General features: G+C 39.5%; 1 protein-coding gene across 1 annotated transcript in view; it reads right to left on the bottom strand.

The window, feature by feature from the left end:
* LOC126456114 (nipped-B-like protein A) overlaps positions 1-12629 on the bottom strand; it is a 345198-nt gene that overhangs the window by 195597 nt on the left and 136972 nt on the right. Inside the window, exons 3-4 of the mRNA XM_050091868.1 lie at positions 8941-9003; positions 7116-7292 (exon numbers count right to left, since the gene is read on the bottom strand). Coding sequence (XP_049947825.1) covers positions 7116-7292; positions 8941-9003 — 240 coding nt within the window. The remainder of the gene's footprint in view (positions 1-7115; positions 7293-8940; positions 9004-12629) is intronic.

Genomic DNA, 12629 nt, shown 5'->3' with positions numbered 1-12629 from the left:
TCCACATCAAATCCACCAACAAGCAACAGTACGACCATTATGACAGCTGCCACCCATTCCACATCAAACGGTCCCTTCCCTACAGCCTAGGTCTTCGTGGCAAACGGATCTGCTCCAGTCCGGAATCCCTGAACCATTACACCAACAACCTGACAACAGCTTTCGCATCCCGCAACTACCCTCCCGATCTGGTACAGAAGGAAATAACCAGAGCCACTTCCTCATCCTCTCAAACCCAGAACCTCCCACAGAAGAACCACAAAAGTGCCCCATTTGTGACAGGATACTTTCCGGGACTGGATCAGATTCTGAACGTGGCTTTCCAGCAGGGATACGACTTCCTCAAATACTGCCCTGAAATGAGATCCATCCTTCATGAAATCCTCCCCACTCCACCAAGAGTGTCTTTCCGCCGTCCACCTAACCTTCGTAACCTCTTAGTTCATCCCTATGAAATCCCCAAACCACCTTCCCTACCCTCTGGCTCCTACCCTTGTAACCGCCCCCGGTGTAAAACTTGTCCCATGCACCCTCCCACCACCACCTACTCCAGTCCTGTAACCCGGAAGGTGTACACGATCAAAGGCAGAGCCACGTGTGAAAGCACCCACGTGATCTACCAACTGACCTGCCTACACTGTGACGCATTCCATGTGGGAATGACCGGCAACAAACTGTCCATTCGCATGAATGGACGCAGGCAGACAGTGTTTGTTGGTAATGAGGATCACCCTGTGGCTAAACATGGCTTGGTGCACGGCCAGCACATCTTGGCACAGTGTTACACCGTCCGGGTTATCTGGATACTTCCCACTAACACCAACCTATCCGAACTCCGGAGATGGGAACTTGCTCTTCAATATATCCTCTCTTCCCGTTACCCACCAGGCCTCAATCTCCGCTAATTTCAAGTTGCCGCCACTCATACCTCACCTGTCATTCAACATCATCTTTGCCTCTTCACTTCCGCCTCGACTGACATCTCTGCCCAAACTCTTTGTCTTTAAATATGCCTGCTTGTGTCTGTATACGTGTGGATGGATATGTGTGTGTGTGCGAGTGTATACCCGTCCTTTTTTCCCCCTAAGGTAAGTCTTTCCGCTCCCGGGATTGGAATGACTCCTTACCCTCTCCCTTAAAACCCACATCCTTTTGTCTTTCCCTCTCCTTCCCTCTTTCCTGATGAGGCAACAGTTTGTTGCGAAAGCTTGAATTTTGTGTGTATGTTTGTGTGTCTGTCGACCTGCCAGCACTTTATATATATATAGGGAAAGACGAAAGGATGTGAGTTTTAAGGGAGAGGGTAAGGAGTCATTCCAATCCCAGGAGCGGAATGACTTACCTTAGGGGGAAAAAAGGACAGATATACACTCGCACACACACGCATATGCATCCGCACATACACAGACACATGTCTGCTCATCAATGGACACACATAAAAATTTTGAAAATTCTACCTTAGCTACAGACTTCTCTTCAAAGTCTATATTTATTACTGGAGTTTTGCCATTTACTGTACGGAACTGTATATTCTGTGTTTTATCTAAATTTAAAGAGTGTCCGTTTGCTGAGAACGACTTAATAATTTTGTGAAAAACATCATTTACAATTACATCACTTAGTTCTTGGTTTTTGGATGTTATTACTATACTTGTATCATCAGGAAATGCAAATCTACTATTGTAGCATCTGTAGACTTAGAGAAAGCTTTTGGTAATGTTGACTGGAATACTCTCTTTCAAATTCTAAAGGTGGGGAGGATAAAATACAGGAGCGAAAGGCTATTTACAATTTGCAAAGAAACCAGATGGCAATTATAACAGTCGAAGGGCACGAAAGGGAATCAGTGGTTGAGAAGGGAGTGAGACTGGGTTATAAGCTATCCCTGAAATTATTCCATATGTACACTGAATAAGCAGTAAAGGGAAAAAAACGAAAAAATTGGTATAGAAATTAAAGTTCGGGAAGAAGAAATAAAAATTTTGAGATTTACCAATGATATCTTAATTCTGTCAGAGACAGTACAGAAAAGAGTTGGAAGAGCAGTTGTATGAAATGGGCAGTGTCTAGAAAGGAGTATACAAGATAAACAAGAACAAAAGCAAAACAAGTATGATGGAATGCAGTCAAACTAAATCAGGTGACACTGAGGAGATTAGATTTGGAAATGAGACACTTAAAGTAGTAGATGAGTTTTGTTATTTGGACAGCAGAGTAACTGAAGACTGCCGACATAGTAAACATAAAATTTAGACTGGCAATAGTAAGAAAAGCATTTCTGTAAAACGGAATTTTGTCAAATTGTATGGAGTGTAGGAAAGTGTGGAAATAAAAAATTATGATAAACAGTTTAGACAAGAGGAGAATAGCAGCATTTGAAATGTGGTAGTACACAAGAATGCTGAAGATTAGATGGATAAATCACGTAACTAATGAGAAGATACTGAATAGAACTGGGGGGACAAAAAATTTGTGTTACAACCTGACTAGAAGAAGGGATCGCTCGATAGGACACATTCTGAGAGATCAAGGGATCACCTATTTAGTAATGGAAGAAAGTGTGAGGGGTAAAAACCATACAAGAAGACCAAGAGATGAATGCAGCAAGCAGATTCAGGCCATACATCGCAGTAGCTATTCGAGGATGAAGAAGCTGGCATAGGATAAAGTAGCTTGGAGAGCTGCATCAAAACAGACTTCAGACTGAAGACCACAATAGTAAATTACATGAAATTGTTAATTAGTGAATTAATTAATGCTATATGTCATTTTGTATTGAAGAATTAAAGTAACAAATGTAAATTGGCAGAAGTCAGAATCTAACAATGGTTATGACAAAATTTTTACGATGGAACATGGGGCTGCTTATGAACTTGAATGTTAATTATCTCTTCAATCAGTTATTTTGAGATAATTCAAAGTATTTTAGAGGAGAGACTTTCTGTCGATATGGATAACCTTTCTCAAATATACTGATTAGCTCATAGGGTTTTGCATGTTGAAAACTGTAGTACCAACATCAATTAATTGCATTTTCTAATTATGAGTGCCTTAATAAGAGTTCACTATGCCATCAATTAATTGCATTTTCTAATTATGAGTGCCTTAATAAGAGTTCACTATGCCAGTGCAAACTGAGAAAGAAAAATCATAATCTGAACAAGTTCAAGTGGAATTAAGTCCAAATAAGATCTTGAGATTTCCATGTGCATCTCACATGCCAATAGGGAAATGTATTGAAAATAAGATAAAGATTTGGCAAATAAAAGAGTATGGTTACTTACGGTAGTAGAAAACCGTAACAGATGGGAAGAACCCACCATGCTATGTCACATGAGGAAAAAAAGAACATAGACCAACTGAATAACTGCAAGCTGAATTCTAGAAAAGAAGATGGGATAAATACAATAAAATAGTAGAATTCGTGATGTTTGGGCAGTTGGTTATTGAAATCAATGAACATGATAAAAACTGGTGAACAGGGTGACTGAAGACATGTGAATCAAACTGAAGACAAATCAAAAGAAGTAAAAACTGAAGACTTAGTCAAAATTCTGAGATTGTTTTCTACACAAATGGGTGAAAAGATGAAGACTAACAATGACTTTTTATTGAAAGACACTACTGAACAATTTCGGACTTGGAAAACAGAATATTTTTTGAGTTATGATCAATATTCAATAAAAACAACAAAACAAACAACAAAGTATTGAAAATGAGATACGAGATCAAGTCAAGGATACTGACTTGCTTGCCTTAAAAGCTGATGCAACATTACTTCTGAAACTGTTATTCTTCCATGCTGCATGTTTTGTCCAACTTATCTGTCCATCTTTTCATGTTATCTTCTACCAGCAATCTGTCTTCTCTTCATTAGACAGAAATTGTTTAGTTAGTGAATGTATTTCAAGTGTCTTTAAGAACCATCTCAGAGTGTAAGTAGAAACTTATTTGTATTTATGACTGTTTAAGTCTTAGCGTCTTGCGAAAAACACTCCGGTCTCTGGGTGCTGATCCTGCATTGCCCCCACTTTCCCGTTGGTTAAGAGGTGAAGCTCTGCCATGACTAGAATCTCATTCATCCTTATTGCCAGTGTACAGAAACTTGCGAAAGGGGGCTGCTGTCAGTTTTCTTCTCCCCTTCAAACAGATCTGCTGTCACTGGCCATATGTCTTACACATACCATGATACACAAAGCTTACTCCCTATAGAAGCTCATTATTGTAGTGTAAGTATTTTATTACCTTCCAATAACTGCACGTAACACCCAAAAGTCACCTACTTATGTTACCACACACGAAAATATTACGCTCAACATCCCTCCTCACGTCCTTCACTTCAGTGCCTACACAACCTCCCGCATGGGTCGTGTAGCTTCCTCATGCTCACTCTTCCATTTATTTATTCTCACCTTCTTTTCTGGGTTGGGTTCTGATATCTGTAGAACATGCACTATTGTCATTCTTACTGGTAAGCGGAGCTTGACACTGACTGGTCATGTAGTCTCTATCATCTGGTACGGACTCTGGTATTTCGTGACTGAAGTATATGGGCTCGACAACATCACCCGTCGCCCTACCTTATAACATGGTACATTCCCCACGAATTTCATTGCTGCCTCTTGCTGTTCCAGGGCCTTTGCTTTCTGCAGATGCCCCTAAACCTCTCTTAATATTTTGGTGAAATTACGAACTGGAACTTTGTCCTTGCTGATTTTTGCTCCAACCATATCAAATGGCGATGGCCTCTACCTGCCATACAGGGATTGCCTAGTACTCATGTGAACTCATATCCCAGTCATAATGTTCAAATAGTAACTCAACATCCTACCAATAGCATAATGCACTCGTTCCATTCTACCATTAGACTGTGAGTGCAGCAGACCAGTTCTTAATTTTTGAACCCGAAGCTGTTTCATAAAGTGTGACTGGAAATGTGTCTCCTGGTCTGTGACCAGTTTCAGGCAGACCAAATTTGAGCAAGCAATTGTTAACCATGGCTTGTACTGCTGTAATTACATACTTGCTGATTTAGGGTGATGATCATTTCAACACATTGAGAGAGGAGAGCAATAAACTTTAAAACAAAATGGTTTCCCACTGGAGTCCAGCTAAATAAACCCAAAACATTATCATTTCAAATGGTTTTGTTGCTTCTGGCAACCCTTACAACAGTACTCATCTATGGTTCATGACCACTTGTTGCGCACACTGTACCCAACTCCTCACATAACAGTCTAAGTCTTCCTTCCTCTACTTCCACTAGTACCTCTTCACTACTCACTGGTTCATCACCCTACTACATACCCAGATAGCATGCGTTCATATACTTCCTTCAATAGTTCCAACTTGTGCTTAGCTGGCACTACAATGCATAGCCCCAAGCTAGTTGACTATCTGACATTCTGAACTGCAACTGTGTCACATATTGCTTGCAGTCAGCATCAGCAGTTTGCACTGCTTGCCACTCAGCAAGCCCGTGTTTTAGTGCCTGTACCACCACTATCTTCCTGCTCAAACCAACCATGTTTCTGAGCTTCTTTCCTAGCATGTGCAGCACTTCATAATCAAACTCGCAGAGTCTTAACGCTCACCTTGTCAGGCTGCTAGAAGGGTCCTTAAACCCTAGTAACCATTTTAGAGCCACATATTAGTTATTACCTCAAATTTTTACCCATACAAATAGCACCAAAAATATGTAATTCTGTATATCAAGCAGAGCATTTCCTTCCCTGTGTAGAATAGTTCTTTTCCGTCTTACTGGATTGTCATGAAGTGTAAGCCACAGGATGTTCTTCAACATTCACCTCCTGATTCAAAACACATCTTAATGCCTGACTAAATGCACCATAGACAGCACAGATTCCTTTGGATCAGCAGGGAAAATCAAAACCGGGCTTGAAATTATTCAACCCTTTGAATGTAGCTTGACGTTCCTCTGTTCATTCAAACTTAACAGTTGCATGAATGTTTGTGCCACATCCATGAACACCTTGAGAAATTTCCAACAATAACTTAAGATCCTAAAAATAACTGTAGCTCTTTTTTTGACTTAGGAATTGGAAAATTGTGTACCAGTTGGGTCTTTACCCCTACATTACTAATTAACTGCCCAAAGTAACCCATTTCCTCAAAGGCAAAATGAAACTTCTCCATACTCAACATCAGCTATGCTGTCGGTAACCTTTTTAAGACCTCTCTCAAACATTGTATATGTTCCTCCTCATCCCTGGAAAGAACACAATTATATCACTGAGACACACCAAGCACTGCTGATGTTTTAAACCCCTCAGTGTCCGGTTCAACAACTGCTGAAGTGTTAGTGGTGCACTCTAATCCAAACGGCATCCTTCAGTATTCCACAGAGAACCATGAACACTGCCTTGGCCAATCCTCCAGGAACACCTCTAACTGATGGTACTAATTGCTTTAATCCATAACAGAGAAATATCGGCACATCATCTATGGTCTCATTGTTATGGGGTACTCCTGCTGAGCAGTGCATGCGGACAGGTGGGGCAGGAGTGCGCATCAATGTATCGTGGTACTGAAGTAGCTATATATTATATGACATGAACATTATTCAACAAATTTAATATTTTAACATGGTTTGTATTCACTGGTGTAAAAAATGTGTTTCAACCCATACTTCACACTTTTGGATATCAACTTTTCTTTTCTTTTACTCTCTAAAGTACCCAACCTAATTTCTTCCTCAGGATTCAAGTTATCTGCATACCAGTTGTATCAAAATTGGTTCAGTGGTTTAGTCGTGAGAAGACAACACACTTCCACATTTAGAAAACTTCAAATTACGGTATTTCTTTTTTCCGTGTTCTGATTTTGATGAAATAAAGCCTTTGTGTTGCTCCAAGCTATGCTCATATTAACTATGGAAAAATCACGAAATATGTTTGATAGTGTTAGAGGTTAGTCAGTTCAAACAAACAAACAACCAAACGGGGCAGTTTTAAAGTTTTATTACTGTCATATTAGGCACTGTAATTGGAAACAGCACAGGTATTTGTGGGTTTCCTTCAACATTGTTTTCTAAGTTAATGATTATTCTCTTCATATAAAATATTTTACAGTTATTTAAAAAAATGAGGACTTACCTCTTCACCAGCAGACATTTTCTGACTTCTCAACAAATTCACAACACGAATAACATCATTTATTCTGCCTTGTGAAAATACAGCATCACTCCGTACTTTTGAAAGTATCAAACCCAAACAGCGAAGACAGAGTAAATGAAACTGGGCACTTGCATCCTTCTTCTCAAGCCCTCTCGCCTGCAGTAATAAGTAAAAGCACATAATTAATGTACAACAGATTTCAAACAGGTCCACAATATCACACAGTTTTCTGTATTATGCACAATGAAGGGCAACATAAGTAGTGTTTTCAGTGACAGTTATGTGCAGCCGGCCTGGGTGGCCGAGCGGTTCTAGGCGCTACAGTCTGGAACCGCGCGACCGCTACAATCGCAGGTTCGAATCCTGCCTCGGGCATGGATGTGTGTGATGTCCTTAGGTTAGTTAGGTTTAAGTAGTTCTAAGTTCTAGGTGACTTATGACCTCAGAAGTTAAGTCCCATAGTGCTCAGAGCCATTTGAACCAAGTTATGTGCATTACAAGCATCACCAACATATTTACAAGCAACCCCAATAATCTTGTGCAGGATTTCACTCTGAAGTAATCAGATGCTGAACGTTAGCGCACCTGAGTTGTTTGAGTGGGGGGCCTCAACCCAAGACAGTGTGTTCCAACAGGTGAACACGTGAATCATTCCGTCAATGATGACATCATTGGAGATGGTACACAAGCTCAAATTGGCAAAGGATAGAGAAGGAAATTTGCTTCAGAGGATCCACCCTGGCATTTTCTTCAAGTAATTTAGGAAACCACAAAATGTGGATTGCAGTCCAATGAAGCTTTGTAGGGTGTCATTTTCTGTTTCATGTAATGTGAGATATGGTAAATGGCTTCCAACTAACAGTGTGTGTGTCATTTCTTAGAAGCTGATGCTCACCTTAAAGCCAAACCAATGGCATTTTTGACTGATGTTTCTTTTTCCTTCAAAGTCTAACGGCAAAGGAATGAGAGTGACAGAGGCAGGTTCTGCATGACACTGTAAGTCTTTAGTCTAGATCTACATAGTCACAGTAGGTGTGTAACAGTTGCCTCCTTGAGTTCTTGCAACTACTCAAAGATCTGGTTTTTTTTCCTTTCTTTTTTTCCTGGGTAGGTCTTCTTATGGAAGATGCCGCCATGCCCATATAGTGATGGTCCCTTTTATGTACAATTTTTTAAAAATTGGAATGTGGAATGTAAGAACATCATTAGAATTCATGGATGGAAACAACAGAAAGAGACCAGCACTTGCAATCCATGAGTTGGGACATATCAACAATGATGCTGAAAAACTAGGTTACTGAAAGATGTGATGTTTCCTGCATATAATGTTGGTTGTCAGAATGATGATATTTTTATCCTGTTTCAGCTCCATTATTGGTCAATTTTGAAATTAGCTGATGGTTTGCCTGAAATTGAATAAAACATTTTCTTTCAAATAAGCAAAATCCAATCAAAGAAATATTTTGATTTTTTTCAGTAAGTTCATATAATCTATGGACCCACACTGGAGGAAAACAGGTTATAAGATGAAGTAAAGACAACTACAAACCTGTTGACCATCCTGACCACTGGCACTGGTGAAGAGTAATGGAAATTAATGGCTTTGCGAAGTTCCTGGAAATCTAGAGACTTCCATAAGAGTATGATTTGATACATTACACTGTCATTCACATCAGGATCCTTACAGCTAGTAGCTTGGAGAAAAAGCACTGTCATGCTTCAGTTGTAAGTGAATGGTTTATAGTGCTTTGCGAATCTTTCTCTGGGAACAGTTACACAACATTCAACGGGTCATGTATGTAACCTTAAATGGTGGTGATGGTGGTGGTGGTGGTGGTGGTGGTGGTGGTGATGACCAGTCTAAGAACTGTAAATTTAACAAGCTTAACACTGTCCACACAGAGATGTTCTTGCAAGATAAATTTTTATTACTCAATAATTTGAACACTAGGGTGGGTAAAGACAATAAACTATAAGAGAATGTGATGGGCAAACTAGGAGCTATTCTATGTGTGGTGGGCAAAATTTCAGACAGAATGGATCTCATTTCAGGTCATGATTTTTAGGAAGTCATGGCCCTGTCGACGTAGCTGATTAACACATTCCAGACCAGGATAATACTGAGTCACCAATGGTGTGCTCCAAACTTGCTTTTTGGATGGATCAGCGGTACCAGGATTGGATGTGATGGCCCGGAAAATCTACTTTTTAACTAGGCTGGTGGGGAAATTACGTGCAGTAAAGGTTGAGGTGATAATTGTGGTGTATTGCTGTAAAGAGTCTGCATCTGAACAAATACATTTGCCTCGGATGCCAAGACTGTATGGGAGGGAACTTGTGATATGGAAAGTATGGCAACTGTCAAAATGTAAGTACTGTTGCTTGTTGGTAGGTTTAATGTGGACGGAAATGTGTAACTGCCTTTGGCGAGGATGAGATCAACATCAAGGAAAGTGGCACGGGATTCAAATAGGACCATCTGAGATTTAAATGGGAGAAGGTATTCAGAGATTAGAGGAATTTTATCAGGTGATCCTCACCATGAGTCCATATGGAAAAATATCATCAATGTATTTAAACCAAACCAGGGGCTGAAGACTTATAGATCCCAGGAAAGCCGCCTGCAAGTGACCCATGAAAAAATTGGCATAGGAAGGAGCCATCCTGGTTCCCATGGCCATACCCCTTATCTGTTTGTATGTCTGCCCCTCAAAAAGGTGAAGTAGTTGTTAGTAAGTATATAGTTGATTAAGGTGAATATGAAGGATGTCATAGATTTGGAATCAGTGGGTACTGACTGACAAAATGTTCTGCAGCAGACAGACCATGTTCATGGGAGTTGTTGGTATACCTTCTCTCAATTAAATTTCACATGGTCCTATTCCGAATCCCATGCCACTTTCCTTGATGTTGATCTTATCCTCACCGAAGGCCAACTATCTAGTTAAAAAGGACATTTCCCGGGCCATCTCATTCAAGCCTGGTACTACTCATCCATCCAAAAAAACAACTTTGGAGCACACCATTGGTGACTCAGAATTACCCCAGTCTGGAATGTGTTAATCGGCTACTTTGATACAGCCATGACTTCCTAAAATCATGATGTAATATGAGATCCATTCCGTCTGAAATATTGCCCACCACACCTAGAATAGCTTTCCGTCATGCTCCCAATCTCTGCAATATTCTTATCAGACCCTATGCTCATTCTGCACCCATCTCCCTGCCCTATGGCTCCTACCCCTGTGAGCCCACTACAAGACTTGCCCTATGCACTCTCCTACCAATAACTACAAAAACCCTGTAACTGGCAAAACATATACTATAAAAGGTAGCGCCACCTGCGAAACAACACGTCATATACCAGCTGTTACATAAATACTGTTCGACCTTCTACATTGGCATGACTACCACCAAATTATCAATTAGGATGAATGGGCATAGGCAGGGTGTGTATACTGGCAACTCCCAATATCCTGTTGCACAGCATGCTCTGCAACATGACATTCGTGAGCTTGGCACCTGTTTCACCACACGCACCATCTGGATTCTTCCCCCAGACACCAGTTTCTCAGAAGTCTGCAGGTGGGAACTAGCACTACAACATGTTCTGAGCTCTCACCACCACCTGGCCTTATTTTACATTAATTTCTTCCGTCTCAGCATTTCTTCAGTGTAACTACTCTTTGTTTCACTCCGTTTTAGTGTTCTGCATCTTTCACTGTCTTTCCCATCCATTTCTGACCGCCCCTCCCACCTCTGTTACATACAATACACTTAGCTTTTCACTCTTATTAACTCATACGTGATGTTTAAGCAGAATCTCTGTCTGCATATTACCCTGTCTTCCACCTTTAAGCTCTCAGGTTTTCAAATCTTGTCCGATGCAGTTCCCAACAATCAATCTTTCCTTATCATCCCATATGGTAAGTCTCCCCTGACCTGTGGTTCTAAATTACTTTCCCGAAATCTACCCATTTTCCTAGATCTGTCCAGTTCTTTTCCTTCAACCCTCTTCCTTCCCCTTCAACCATTCTGCCTGAAGATGGAGCCACTGGCTCCAAAAGCTTGCCAATTACAACTGTCTTTATGTGTGTGTTCTGCCACCACTTGGTGAGTAAATTTTTTTATGTATCCAATTAAATAATTTTCTCAATAATTGATTGTTTTTGTGGCGATCAATGACTGCTGAGGATGTTTACTACATTCATTGAGTTCTCAGCAACTATGCAGCTTCTAGCAAAAGTTGCTGATCTCACTGACTTGCAGTGATGCGGTCAAATTAACATACGATGCAGCGAGCTACTGAACTGAGTTTGTTGAGGTTTATTGAAGTCAAATTAATTGTTATTTAATTTTGTTTGGTGATGGTGTGGGTTTTATGAATAGTGTATTTGCTTTTGAAAGAATGTTTTTAATGGAATTAATATTGATGATGTGACAATTTTTAGTAAGGGAGAATAGCTGAAAGCTTATTATTGTTTCCACTGTGTTTCTATTCTCACCAGAAGTATGGAGCAACATTCTTAAGGACTTTTTGACAAGTTGGAGAGAATAATTTAGTACGTGAATAGATACTAAGTTAAAGGAGCTGAAAGTTGGACCAGATACTATTAACACAAGTACAAAATCTAAAGATTATGAATTAAAATCACGAGGTGATGAACTAATTGCTAGGATAGATGAGGCAATAGCTGACATAAGAGCTCCCCTAAGGTAAAGGTATGATGATGTAAAATATAAATTAGATACCATTAGTGAGAAAATACATCGACAAAATGAAATGTTAAATTTACATATTGAGTAATCCTACCAGAGAGAGAAAGAAAGAATTCGAAATTTGTCTGAATTAGTATAACCATTATCAATGTAACAAGGAGTTACATTTTGGCATTTTTATGGTCTGATTTAGTTGTAAATCCATTAACTACAGGTTTTGTTGAGTTAAATACTGACTCAAAATTAACTTCAGACATGAGTAAATTTCAAATTTACAAAAACTAAATGTTCAACTTTGTTAACTTTGGAGGAGTGTAGTAGTGATTTATCTGAAATAAAGGTATGGCATAATATTGAGTCAACTATTAACACAACCTTTTGCCAGATGTTGTAGCTAATCTATTTACGAGAGATTATTTGATTTTACTGCAAGGTTGCAAGTAAATCGATGTAATACCTATTTCACAGATTTTTGTTAATAGTTTTAAAATTATTGTGTAGATTTTACTTGTGTGTTAACTTTCAGTGTTAATTTACATTACATGTGTGTTTTGTAAAATTAAGTACATATAACTTAATATTAACATCCAGCGAAGAGATTACTTACAAAAAGGACAATGTGAGATTTAATTATAATATCAAGCCTGAAATTAAAGTTGTGTCAAATAGTTACTTTCAATATCCGAGGAGAATGAAGGTGGGAACAAAGATTTCATGTGGAATGTCAATGCCCTCATGCCTATATTAAGCAAAGTTAAGTACATGGGTCAACTG

Source organism: Schistocerca serialis, chromosome 2 (assembly GCF_023864345.2).
Source record: "Schistocerca serialis cubense isolate TAMUIC-IGC-003099 chromosome 2, iqSchSeri2.2, whole genome shotgun sequence".
NCBI classification, from domain to species: Eukaryota; Metazoa; Arthropoda; class Insecta; order Orthoptera; family Acrididae; genus Schistocerca; species Schistocerca serialis.
The sequence above is the reverse complement of the archived record's forward strand: the minus strand, read 5'-3'. Positions and strand labels throughout refer to the sequence as shown.